The 13,743-nt window shown below is 47.5% G+C and overlaps 1 protein-coding gene and 1 non-coding gene across 2 annotated transcripts in view; both read left to right on the forward strand.

The window, feature by feature from the left end:
• The window catches only part of CKAP5 (cytoskeleton associated protein 5), a 121,098-nt gene that overhangs the window by 86,206 nt on the left and 21,149 nt on the right, over window positions 1-13,743 (forward strand). Inside the window, exons 33-37 of the mRNA XM_030559902.1 lie at window positions 4,084-4,277; window positions 8,188-8,360; window positions 9,565-9,738; window positions 10,420-10,540; window positions 11,324-11,503. Of these exons, the coding sequence (XP_030415762.1) occupies window positions 4,084-4,277; window positions 8,188-8,360; window positions 9,565-9,738; window positions 10,420-10,540; window positions 11,324-11,503 (842 nt within the window). The remainder of the gene's footprint in view (window positions 1-4,083; window positions 4,278-8,187; window positions 8,361-9,564; window positions 9,739-10,419; window positions 10,541-11,323; window positions 11,504-13,743) is intronic.
• LOC115651780 lies at window positions 10,596-10,706 on the forward strand. Its single transcript, XR_004000447.1, has one exon. It is a non-coding gene; the product is annotated as a small nucleolar RNA SNORD67 (small nucleolar RNA).

A 13,743-nucleotide genomic window follows, 5' to 3' on the forward strand; every position in this document is an offset into this window, starting at 1 on the left:
TTCGCTACCGTCTTGGAGGACGAGGGAAAGAAGGTTCCCAGAGCATCCCTCCAGGCCTCGTTGGACGCAGCAGACTCTGCGGCCCGCACTCTGGCCTTGGGTGTCACCATGAAGTGCATTTCATGGCTTCAGGTTTTAAAACCTCCGGCCGGAGCTGCAGTATGCCATTCAGGATTTACCCTTTGTTGGTAAAGGCATCTTCGCGGCAGAGACAGCCCCAGACTGCGAAGCCTGATGGACAATAGGGTCCTAATGCGTCTCAGCATGTATACGCCAGCGACCAAACGCAAGCCTTTATGGCCCCAGCCGCCATACTCTGTGCCTAGCCAGAGGCAGAACTCTGGCAAACGGCAAGGCCAAGGTGGTCGCAGACAAACGTCAGGACCCCTAAAGAGCCAAAGTCAAGGTCCTTCGCAATTACCACTGGGACCAAAGACGGACCTTCCAAGGTTCGCCTGAGGGCGGTGTACCAGTCGCAGGACGGGATCTCAATCCCGCTTTCTCCTGGCATGGCCCCAGTTACTTTCAGATCGCTGGGTCCTGCGCACGATGGAGCATAGGTACCACCTTTAATTTGCTCCAGCCCTGTCCCCCTTCAGCGGGCGAAAGGGGCAAGGGGTTTTCTCCCGTTATGCCCTAGTCCCCCACTCGAACACAGGTCTCAGACCTCCCTGGTCCTGCATGGACTCAACCGGTTTAGGATAAGGTTGAAGTTCTGCATGGTATCCCTGGGAACCATTATTCCATCCTTGCCTCCTGGGGGCTACTATGCCGCCCTGGATATGAAGGACACGTACTTTCGCAATGCCATCTTCCCTCCGCACGGGAGATGCCTCTGCTCTATAGCCGACTGTCAATACTCCCGGTTTCCGGCCATAGTCGCCGCCTACCGTCGCTGATGTCGGATATGCGTTTTTCCGTATCTGGACGATTCGCTTATCCGAGGAGACTCTGAGACACAAACCACTCAGCCCGTGGACATCGCCATGGTCTTATTCACAGGTCAAGGCCTGCGGTTTACTATAGAGCAATCCACTCTGGTTCCCACGCAGAGGTTGGGCTTCCTAGGGGCTATCCTGGTCTCCTACCTAGCTGGAGCCTGCTTATCACAACTGCGGTTTTAGGCTATGGCAACAATCATCTGAGGTCTGAAGGCTTTCCCAACGACCTCAGCTCGTTCTTGTCTCAGTCTCCTGGGTCCATGGTTGCCCGCAAGTTTGTAACCAAACACGCCAAGCTCCGCCTCCGTCCTCTCCAAGTCCGGCCCACCTCGGCGTACCGCTTGGACAGGGAGCCAATGGTCATGGTAGTTACCGTTCCCTCGGACGCCTTAGGCTCCCTAGAGTGGTGGCTAACTTCCTCCTTGGTGTGGACAGGGATGCGGTTTCATCCGCCCCAGCCCTCATTGCCCCTGACGGCGGACGCATCATCTCTCTGCTCGAGTGCTCATGGTCACCTCCGAGCTTAAGGCCTTTGGTCTTCTAGGGAGCTGGCATTCCTCATTAATGCTCCAAAAATGAGAGTAGTCCGCCTGGCATGCCAGGGGTTCCAGCGGCAGCTGCGAGGCCGTTGTATCTCGGTGTTTACAGCCAACACGATGGCCAGGTGCTTCATAAGTATTCAGGGGGGACATAGTCCTCCCCCCATTTTTTGTCAGGAGGCCATCCATTTCCGGGTCTTTTGCATGGCCCACTCGATGGAGCTGGCGACGTCCTTTCTCCCAGGCGTTCGGAACGTCTTACCTCTTTGACTCAGCAGGTCTTTCCTGTCTTACGAGTGATCACTCTGCCCCATGTGAGGCGTCCCGCTTTCCGGAAGTGGAGATGTTTCCTCACACAGACCTGTTCGCTCACCGCGAGAGCAGGAAATGCCAGGTGTTCTGCTCCTTCCAAGGTCTCTCCTCGGAATCGCTCTTGGACGCATTCCTGATGTCGTGGAAAGGCCAACTGCATTATGCCTTCCCACTGTTCCCACTGGTTCATTAGGTCCTGCTCGAACTCCGCAGGGGCAGAGCGCGCATCGTCATGATCACTCCAGAGTGGTCCAGGCAGCACTGGCATACCACGTTGCTCGGCCTGTCAGCCCAGACCTCATCACTCAGGGCAACGACAGGCTTCGTCACTCGGACCTGCAGCCTCTTCGCCTCACGGTGGCTGCTGCATACCTGAGTCGGGGTGACAGGCAGCCTTCCACCTGGTCAACGTACCGGGCCAGGTGGAAGAGTTTCTTTTACAGCTGCAATACGCTCGATCTTGCTCCTGCTGAGGTCTCGATCCCCTCTATTTGGCCTGCCTCTGGCCTTCAGCGGCAGGACCTGGCGGTATCATCGCTGAGGATACTCTCGGCAGCCATCTCTACCTTCCAGCAGGCTAAGATGGACGTTCAGTGTCCCACGCTCTATGGGTTCGAGGCCCCTCAAGGGCTTGAAGCGCTTGCACCCTCGGGTGCGCCGCCCAGCCCCGCCCTGGGTCCTCAACCTAGTCTTGGCCAGACGGGTCTCTGAGATCAGAGCTCTTACGGGGGTTCCGCCGTACACTAGGTTCCACAAAGACAAGGTGCAGTTATGACCGCACCCGGCTTTCCTCCCTAAGGTGTTTTGGCCTTTCATGTTACCCACAGCTCAACGCAATGGGCATAACCGTTGCACTTCCTGGACATCTGTGGAGTGCTCGCATTATATTGACAGAATCATTTCCTAAGGTGCCCCCAGCTCTGCCCGGTAGCGGGCCAAAGGGAGGGCTTGCTTGTTTTCCTCTCGGAGGATCTCCTCTTGGGTGATGGCGGACATCCCCACTTGTTATGATTTGGCTCATATTTCCCTAAGCCACATCACTGTGCATTCTACCAGGGCTCAGGCTTCATCTGCCGCCTTGCTGGCTCGTGTTTCTACCCACGAGATCTGTCGCGAAGCTCCATTGGTCTTCGGTCCATACCTTTGCTTCGCAGTATGCCCTGGTTCAGCAGTCAAGAGAGGCTGTAGCCTCTGGCTCAGCAGTTTTATTCTGCCACATTTCACTCCGACCCCACCGCCTTTGTAAGGCTTGGGATTCACCTAACTGGAATGGATATGAGCAATCACTCGAAGAAGAAAAGACGGTTACTCACCTTTGTAACTGTTGTTCTTCGAGATGTGTTGCTCATATCCATTCCGCACCCGCCCTCCTTCCCCACTGTCGGAGTAGCCGGCAAGAAGGAACTGAGGAGCGGGTGGGCCGGCAGGAGTATATATGGAGCGCCATGGTGGCGCCACTCTAGGGGGCGACCTGCCGGCCCACTGAGTTGCTAGGGTAAAAGTTTTCCGACGAATGTGCACGCGCGGCGCGTACACCTAACTGGAATGGATATGAGCAACACATCTCGAAGAACAACAGTTACAAAGGTGAGTAACCGTCTTCTGTCCAGCTCTCATTGATTTACCCACCTCCCACCCGCCAGTTGCACTATTCCTGTACTGATGTATGGAAGAAGGCTCAGTTATTTTCCATAATACTGCAGAACTCCCACAATTCAACCCCTCCCCTCACCCCAGAACCATGCATTGGATTTGAAGCTTCACGTGAAGATTTTTAGCTCTATGGCAGTGAAGAGAACTTTCAGAACTGGTGCAAGGTTGCGTTCCAGAATCTGCCAACAGCCTGAAACAGCTGTGTGAACTGTTCCTATTTATCTATGGGGGATTAACTAATCATTACTTTATAGTTAAATGTTGGCATGAATTATTTCACTGCTGCTCATTTTAGCAACACTAAAATTTTCTAAATTTTAGAAACACCTAAGCTAATGTGCTTATGGCTGGCAATGTTTGGGGGGGGGACTGTGGGCCAACTGACTACTGTCAAGGGTGGCTGGATGGCAAATTTAAAAATTCAAGTCCCCTTCAGAACGAAATCGCCTCTTACCCTGCCCACAAAGTGAAGGGAGTTTCCAGTTTGTCACCAAATTGAGCACTAGAATGCCACAGACAGAGGCGTTTCCACATAATATAGATTCAGGTAACTGCAGGGTATATGGGAATGGGACACTTCTCTTTTTAACTATCTCGGTTGAGGTTCAGTTAAAAAATCAGTGTTTCTGATCCTGTAGAATGCCTGGAAGAGCTGGGGTGTCTCGTTGAGTCATACGGCATGAATGTGTGCCAGCCAACTCCTGGCAAAGCATTAAAGGAGATGGCCATTCACATTGGCGACAGAGACAACACTGTCCGCAATGCTGCACTCAACACCATCGTGACTGTCTACAATGTGCATGGGGACCAGGTGTTCAAGTTGATTGGAAATGTGAGTAACTGGAAATAGAAGGAGGTAGCCTGAACCATCTTTTAATCTTGTGTAAGAGAATCATTCACAGTGAAGTGGTAATGATCAATCCTGGCACATCCTGCTGCTGACAATGGGATAGATGCCAGGAGCTCTGCTGATGGTGTCAGAGTTAATTCACCATGAAACATCCTTTAAAAGTTATTTGGTTAATTCCAGATTATGGGATCTCTAATCTCCAGTAACCATAGGTGGCAAACTAGAATACTGAAGGAAGAAGTAAATGCTGACTGTGAACCCTTTATAAGGGACTGTATTGTTTGTAAATAGTGATTTGACTTTAGAATGATGATGCGATGCCTCTGGTGAAGTTCTTAACCTTGGATGAAGTTCTAAACTAGGGGTGGTCGAACAATCCCCCCCCTCGCCCCCAGCTGGATTTGGCCTGTCAGAGTTTAGGATCCGGCCCGGGGGATTTGCCAGCCCCGTGGCACAGTGGGACTAAGGCAGGCTTCCTGCTTGCCCCAGCCCCATGCCGCTCCCAAAAGCGGCCGACACCATGTCCCTGAGGCCCCTGGGGGAGCAGGGGACAGAGTGCTCTGTGCGCTGACATCCTGCAGGCACTGCCCCCTCCCGCAGCCCCCATTGGCCGGGAACAGGGAATTGTGACCAATGGGAGCTTTTGGGGAGGTACCCGCAGGCAAGGCACACGGAGCCCTCTGCCCCCCCCCCTCCCGCAGGGCCTCAGGGATGTGGTGCCAGCCACTTCCAGGAGTGGCGCGGGGCAGGCAGGAAGCCTGTTTTAGGCTCACTGTGCACTGCTGCTACTACCCTAGAGCCACTCAAGGTAAGCGATTGCTGGGCAGGAGCCCGCACCCAACCCCCTCCTGAACCCGGACCTCCTGCCCATAGACCCCTCCCACGCCCAACCCTTTGCCCTAAGCCCCTTCCTGCACTCCACACCCCCTCCCACACCCTGCAGTCCCTCTTGCATCCCAACCCCATAGCCCAGCCCTACATTCATGGCCCTGCATGCAATTTCCCATCCAGATGTGCCAAAAAGGTTGCCCACCCCGTTCTAAACTTTTATGTATTCCAAATGAGGCATAAAACCAGCTGTAGCAATTGTCTTGATGGCTTGTTTCTTTGAAATAGGAATTCATTTAATCTAACTTTCCACTCTAGCATATAAATGGCAGTGCTGATGTAAGACTCCTTCAATTTTCCTTAGCTCCTTTAGTCTGTACCAGCTCATTCAACTGACTTAATACTTTGAGTGGACAATGTGTTTGGTTGGCATTGCTTGCTCTTCCAGCAAGTATAGTGTCTCATAGCTGTGTCAGTGCACCTTGTCCTGACTTGCATCATATGTTGCAGGGAATGGGTGGCAAGAGACCAGTCTCTCTCGATGCTTCAAGTTATTGTAACCATGTAATAAAACTGTAATTTAAAACAACCATTATACAAATTCCAGTGTAACAAATGTAGGATGAAATTTTGAAATTCTCTCTCTAGTGGAGAGAACAGCAGATGGGGACTTGGAAAACTCCAGCTCTATTCCCAGCTCTGCCTCTGGCCTGCTGGATAACTTTGTCCAAGTCACTTCACTTTTCTGTGCCTCAGTTTCGCCATCTGTACAGTGGGAATAATGTTTCCTTCATGGAGATCTGCTGATGAGAAGAACTGTGTAAGAGCTAAGTAGTAGTATTACTTGGCCCTAGTAACATCACAGCTGCGAACCTATATGATGATTACAACTGCCTTGGTGACCACTAACTCCTAAAATTTCTGGGTTTTTTTGTTTAATTAAAAAACCTAGAAAATTTGCTGATAAGGAACTTTGTCAAAGCAGTGTTACAGTTGATGTGGTATATCATGCTCTTCCAGAAAGTAGAGTTCAACAAAACTTGGTCATGTAAAAAACAGGGAATAGTGAAGGTATGTGTTGATGCAACCTTAACTCTGCCTCTTCAAGTGATGTGCCAATATGTCCTTAACACGCACGTGTGCTGTATTTAACAGGAGCTACCTATACTTGCCATACACTCAAACCCTTAGCCTACTTCGCAGAAAGTACACCACATTGCTAAATTTCACAACCCCTTCATTTTTATGTGCATTATGCTATCTAATGCTATACTTCCATTTACCATTCATTAAATTAAGTTCACACTAATCTCCTACTTAAGTGCTGTCATTCCCCATGGCAAGATGACCCCAGTGCCCCATTACTGATGCAATTTATGCAATGCATTGCTGAAATGGGACATAGTGTATCTCTCAAGATCCACATGCGTCTCTTCCTTCTGATCACACATGGGTCAGAGAGGGGCTTTCATGCACAGTCAAAGGGTCACAGCCCCTCAGGATAACCTCTTGTCAGTCACAGCTCTTCCAAGTTGCTCTAACTGATTTTTCCACTGTTCAGTGCATTTACACAGTGAATGCAGCTGGACGGCATCAGATAATTCCCAAGTGACTAGTGACTATTTCCAGCTTGGTGGGAGGGGAGGTGTGGAGTTAGTTGCCTGGGCACACATCTTAGCTCTTCACTTTCTGGTTTTCACAAATTCAGGCTTTGCCGAGCTTGATGTTCTTGAAGAGCATGAAATGCCACCAGGCAACTTTGGCTCTGCATTAAGTTTTGTTGTCAGCCAATGAAGGGTTTCCCTACCCTGTATAACTAAAAGGGTTTTTGGTTTGGCAATGAGACCTCTCCCTATCCATTATACTCTTCTATATGGCTTGCCCTCCCAGCTGATATTTATAGAGTGGTTAAAACATGGAGTTTGTGTACATGTCTGTCTGCACTGCGTAGTTGTGAAATATAGCATTCCTAAGAGTGTGTGCAAGTGTTTTGGAGGTCCTACATGAGGAATGTTATGAGGTGGGAACCAAGGCTGCTGCTACCTTGTCCCTTTTTAACCCCCCCCCCCTCCGCCGCCCCAGGAAATAGAAGTTATTGGAATGGATTTATTTTGCTTCAGTCACTTATCCCTGGTAATTTTGCTCCCTGTGAGAAGCAGTCCCACCTAAGTTCTCTTATTTTCCTTCCTCTTGCTTGTCCATTAGTGTTTTGGGCTACTCACCAGAATGAGCAGTTAGTGTGACTATGCAGAAGCAACACTCAATCTTCCAGTCACCTGTTCTTTCTTAAAAGTTCTGTTCTCAGAATACTAAGGTTTAGCAGAAAGAACTGAAGTAGCTGGACCTCCCAGCCTCATATAATCAGGTTTGAATGGTCAGTGCCCCAAGGTGGCTGCTTGTGCAATTCCAAAAGGCCCTGCATTTCTGGAAGGGTCCCAAAGCTCAGTGGGATGGAGAGCACATCTGACAAGTGTGACTATGCAAAGGCAACATTCAATCAGATTATAGTTCCCAGTAAGTAACCTCTTTTCCTGAATCCTTTTAGTAAGTTTATGAACTTACCTCTTCTCACTTGAAGATATGGGAGTCCAGCTCCTTTAATGTAGCTTCAGCTTGGATTATTCACACTTGATACCTTGGAAGAGGTTAAGAGGGCACCTCTCTTCTTTATAGGAAGGTGTCAGCACTGCCTGTACTTCTGTCTGGAGTGTCTTGAATGTGCTTTTATTATTTTCCACCTTGTATTGCAGGGGTACCCTTTGCTAAAACTTAATACTCATATGCTGTAACTACTAGCTGTAATTTCTCAACCATGAAGACCTTAGAATCTGGAGGACACTTCAGATAGATTCTAACCATTCCAAGGTTAATCATATTAAGGGCCTTAAGTCGATGGTCTGGTTGCTTCTCCGGAGGAAGGAGGCTTAAATGTTGACCTCTCCTGCTATCCCATAGCACTATGTAGTAACTTCAGATGAATGGACTAGGATTGTGTATATCATAGGTGGCAGCTGCATTTCCTAAAATGTTTGCAGACTGAACTGAAGTTGTCTTTCTCTCACAGCTTTCTGAGAAAGACATGAGCATGCTGGAGGAGAGAATAAAGCGGGCTGCTAAGAGGCCCGCTGCTGCGCCGGCAAGGCAGTCAGAAGAGAAACCTCAGCGTGCTCCGAGCACGAACGCTAATGCTAGCGTGCTGAGGAAAGGACCGGCTGAGGACATGTCTTCCAAACTCAAGTATGTAATGAAATAGTTATGGTTTTCTCTGTCTTCTGCAGTGTATGGGTTAAGAACATGTTCTGCAGTGTTACCTTAGTTCTTGTAGTCATTGTCTTTGCATGTTGTGAAAACTGTCTGGGCAAATATTGTAAAACAAAGTGTGTGTTTGTTTGAATCTCTCTTCATTGTTTTGTCTTGTCTGTCTCTTGAATCCTTTCTAAATGGTCTTGTGCCTTCTTTCACTGCTTCTCCATGGACAGAATTATGTTTCGCACTTATAGGATGTAAGTACTGTCCACTGACTCCTTGGTAGCAGGGCTCTTGTATCTTTCTAACTTCTGCCTTAATCATTCCCTCTCAGAGTGCCTGACTTTTTATGCTGGCCAGTTCTAAGTATTTGTAAATAACTGAGACTAAAATTACAAGAATAGAGGGCTTCTACCAAGAACTACTACAACCCAGACTGCTAGCAGACATGGCAATTCCATGCTGGGCAGCTGCTGAAAATATTAGAACTCCATTCCCATGTGTTGCATTAAACTTGGTATTGATTAGAATCCATTCTTAATTTGATAGGGCCAGTGTACAGAGGCCAGCTAGATGAGCATTTTGAATCTCAGAGCTTGGGGATACATACCCATACCACAAACAAAGCTTAGTAACTGTATCTTGAACCACATGTCAATGTATTTTAGATCATTCTGATTTTTGGAGAAAAGGCCCCTGGTGAAACTTATGTAATAGAATGTTCCACCTAAAGGGAATCTAATCTCTAACATGAAAGTGTTTCAAGACCCTCTGGGAGTCCTGGATGCTGATTGGCTTGTCTGGTTATTAATTCAGTTAGTGTACCTTCTCTTAGCTGTGATAAAGAAGACCTGAGCTTCAATAAGATGTCCCATCAATGCCGTCTGGTGCTGGATCTCCGTCATAGGCAGAGCAATGCATGTCTGTCACAACTTCACTGTGGGCTGTAGGGAAAACCAGCAGCTTCTCAGGTGAACTATGAAAGCAAGTAATTGGCGGTGACTCTCCTGGCTTGCATAAGCCTTTACTGCTAACAGCTGGGGGAACTGTAAAGGGTTCAGTTAGAGGACTGAATAAAATGAGATCTGCAAAATCACAACCTTGATATGAGAGCTTAGGACTACCACTGGATGCTAGTGTTACTATGCTGGCTTAGTGTGTATAGATATAAACACCTTTGTTCTGGTTTCCATAGCCAAGCCCGCAACGTGAGTGGCCATTCTGAGATAACTCATACAGTTCCACGGGAATTCCAGCTGGATCTAGATGAAATTGAGAATGACAATGGCACAGTTCGATGTGAGATGCCAGCACTTGTACAGCACAAATTAGATGACATCTTTGAGCCAGTCCTCATCCCAGAACCCAAGTGAGTTTAGATGCGTTCCTGCTTAGATGAATGCCAATTGAAACTGTCTAGAACAGAGATGGGCAAACTATGGCCCGCGGGCCACATATGGCCTGCGGGACCCTCCTGGCCAGCCCCTGAGCTCCTGCCCTGGGAGGCTTGCTCCTGGCCCCTCTCCCGCAGCCTCAGCTCACTGCTGCACTGGCGCAGTGCTCTGGGTGGCCAGGCAGCACAGCTGCAGAGCCCGGCCTGACCCAGTGCTCTGTGCTGCATGTGGTGTGGCTGGCTCCAACTGGGCAGCATGGCTGTAGTGCTGCCAGCCACTGGTGCACCAAGCAGTGCGGTAAGGGGGCAGGGAGCAGGTGGGGTTGGATAGAGGGCAGGGGAGTTCAGGGTGGTGGTCAGGTTCCCATGATCTTGCTACGCAGAGGAAAAGGAAGCCTCATGGTTAACGCATAGTCTGAGTGAGATTAGGTTGTACTCTCAGTTCTGTCCCAGGTAGCTATGTGATTAAGACACATCACTTAACATCTCTTTTCCATCCTCTGTAAATGAGAATGAAACTCTCCTCACAGGGATGTCTGTGAGGATGGATCCCGCTTTAAGTATCTTTGAGATCTGACTGGAAGGCACCAGTGAAGTGCAGGTTGGAACTATTTTTCCATGGAGAGTCATAAGACCTTTCCCTTCTCAACTGTCTAGGATCCGTGCTGTGTCCCCACACTTCGATGACATGCACAGTAATACAGCTTCCACCATCAACTTTGTCATCTCCCAGGTAGCCAGTGGTGACATAAATACTAGTATCCAGGCTCTGGCACAGGTAAGTGGAAGTTTTAGTTGGTAGCTACACTGCACTGAGCTTAAGGCCAGTAGTCTGCGAGAGTGATGAGTTGCACACTGGTGGTGTTGCCATGTCAGGTGATGTGGGCACCACTCAGAATCTCCCTGATGACAAAGCCAAGTGCACAGGGGCCATCTGACTCGCTAATTCCATAAGTTTTCCATCAGACAGAACGTAGGACGTGTGCTGTAGGTGGGAACTTGTAGTAGATCATCCATATAGATTCCAGCTCTGAGCTGGTGATGGCTGTTAGTGATGATGAAATGGTGGTGGTGTCTTAGACTTTCTTCCTATTTCAGCCTTGCTTTTACCCTGACATACGTTCAGGTTACTGGGATGTCTCACCTCCATATTGTGCTGGTGAGGGTTAATTTTTGATTAAACTACTTTGCATATCCCAAGTGTAGGAGTTACATGCCCTGACTCATAACCCTTGAACCATTTTGTTAGGGAGCGCCATGCCCAGAAAATTACACAGACCAATAATGACAAAATCCGTAATATAAGCTCTTGATCACTCAAAATTTTGCACAGTTCCATGAGTACAGGATGGAAGTCATAGCTAAGCTAGGGATCACTAATGCCACTGAATGTACTGGGATTAGTTGTAGAAGTGCAAAGTCACTAATTTTTAGATGAATTTTTAGAAAGCAGATGTCTTGACTAATGAAATAGTAAGTGTGGGGGAAGCTAAGTTAAACATTCTTCCTGTACTGTTTGCAGAGGATCAACTTTAATGTGTCTGGGGTGTTTTGCTCTTAGATTGATGAGGTCCTCAGACAGGAGGACAAAGCAGAAGCCATGTCTGGACACATTGACCAGTTCCTAATAGCTACATTCATGCAGCTCCGACTGATCTACAACACACACATGGCAGATGAGAAACTGGACAAGGATGAGATAGTCAAGCTCTACAGCTGCATCATCGGGAACATGATCTCGGTAAGGCAGGGAGGAAAGGGAACAAGCCTTGTGCAAGTGAATGGGTGGAGATGACACTGTCTTGCACTGACCTTGCCATCTAGTGAATCTTGTTTAAGAAGGCTTCTTTCTAGCTAGTCTCTAAAATGGCTCATTTGGAGCTAATCTAGCAACAGCCATGTGCAGGAAATCAAATTGGATACAAAGTACATGAGGCATAGGGGGAATGAGTGCTTCATGTCTGTCTCCAGCCAATGCTCAGATTAGCTGCAAGCATCCTGGGACAATAGAGGTTAAGGAATCTTATTCCAAAGAGGACTATAGTTAGACACTCTCTGGATGGTTGGTGTGATGTATAGATTGAGCTTTGTGTCTAGTACTGTACAGAACATACATATCCTCATTGTTTTATGAAACTTGCTGATAAATGGTAGCCCGTTCCAGACATTATTTATACACGAGATGTTGATTGAATGGTGAACTTTCATTCTGCCATGAATGCCGCGGCTGAAAGGTTAGTGATTGCTACAGTTGGGGTTGTTTGTCTTCAATTGCTGAAAGTTTCTAGACTTGGTTTCTGTCAGAAGATGACTTTTTTAACTTTCTAACATGGCACAGTTATCTGAAATGAGGCAGTGGCAAGGGGGAAATACTTTCCCTGTTGCAACAGCTTGTGACCACCCTGAATAACTCTAGTGCTGAAATTGAGCAGGGATGAGGCCTTGTCTAAAGGAAGTACCATTGACTACTAAAAATGACTTGTAGTATCCCTAGTCAGGGGATTGGGAAATGTATTTTTGTTCTAGCATTTTTAAGGCCAGAAATGGCCATTATGATTTAGTCTGACTTCCTGCATAACACAGACTATAGAATTTGTATATCAAGCATAGTAACTTGTGGCTGAACTAGAGCATGAGGTACGGTACAGTCTGGATGTTAGTCTTCCAAACATCCTAAGTAAAACATGGCTGCGTTGTATAGGTCTGCCTGATTTCAGTGTATGGTGGAGGAGGCATAGACTGTGTTACCTTAATTCAGAGCCCTTGTTCATATACATTATGATCACTAATTGTTCCCCATTTCCACCTCCCCCCAACACCCACCTTGTTCAATGCACAGGATGGGTGGTGCTCAGTTAATGATATGCTATTATTTTTTCCCCTTGTTCATTGTGCATCCCCATGCCTTCTTTAGTGCACACTGTTCAAATGTTCTTAAGACAGAATTATTTCTTTTGGGCATTTCTGTGGTGCTCATCACATAGTGTGAGTGCTTCTCAAATTATTAATTTTATTTTTCACAACACCCCTGAGATTCGGGAGCGGGGAGAGTTGTTTATTATCCCAATTTTACAGATGAGGAGCTGGGCCACAGAGGAATTTGAGCTGTCTAGTCCTGATGTTTGAGTATATGTAGCATTGTACAGCACTTCATATAGTCACTGCACAGCTCCATTGAATGCAGTTGTTGTGAGTGTACAGCGCTTCTGCGAATTAGACCCCAAGATCTGAAGTCAAGTGCCAAAAAATGGGGAGAACACAATTAGTGACCACATGTGAAAAGTCTGGTTTAAGTGACTTGCTTAGCATCACATAGGAACTCTGGCAGAGGTGGGGACAAAATTCAGTTTTCTGGGCAGCATTCAACTGCCTTAATCAGGAGAGGATCCTTTTTCTTCCTGCAATCCTCTGCTTCATTTACTACACATGTTCCAGTTTTTGCAACAAATGAAGCAGGGGTCCTATAGACCAGTGTTTCTCAACGACTAGTTCATGGACCAGTGCCAGTCCCTGACACAGTTTAGGAAGGCAGCAACTCAGTCCCTGGTATCAAAAAGGAAGGTTGAGAAATTATGCTATAGACAACAGTCTCCTTCACCACACAACCCTGATTCAACCCCACAGCAGGCCCATCCTGTGGAGGAAAATATATTATGATCATAATGCATATACACAAGGGGGCAGAACTAAGGTTGCAGAGGCATCCTTAACTCTGGCATCTCCTAACTTGTGATTAGAGCTGGGCAAATTGGACATTTTTGATTTGTTGGCAATTCTGAAAAATCACATAAAGGTTTTCAGTTTGGGGTTGAATTGAAACCAACTTTTTTTAAAAAAAAAATCTTTCAGCTAATCAGAGTCAAAACATTTCATTTCAGCCTGAAACATTTGTTTAGCTATTCAGTCATTTTTGACACAAGAACAGGAAAACTATATTCACAAAAGGGCCGTAGGAAGAGGTGGCAGTGATGTCTGCCTTTA

The sequence above is a fragment of the Gopherus evgoodei genome, chromosome 4, assembly GCF_007399415.2.
Source record: "Gopherus evgoodei ecotype Sinaloan lineage chromosome 4, rGopEvg1_v1.p, whole genome shotgun sequence".
Lineage (NCBI taxonomy): Eukaryota > Metazoa > Chordata > Testudines > Testudinidae > Gopherus > Gopherus evgoodei.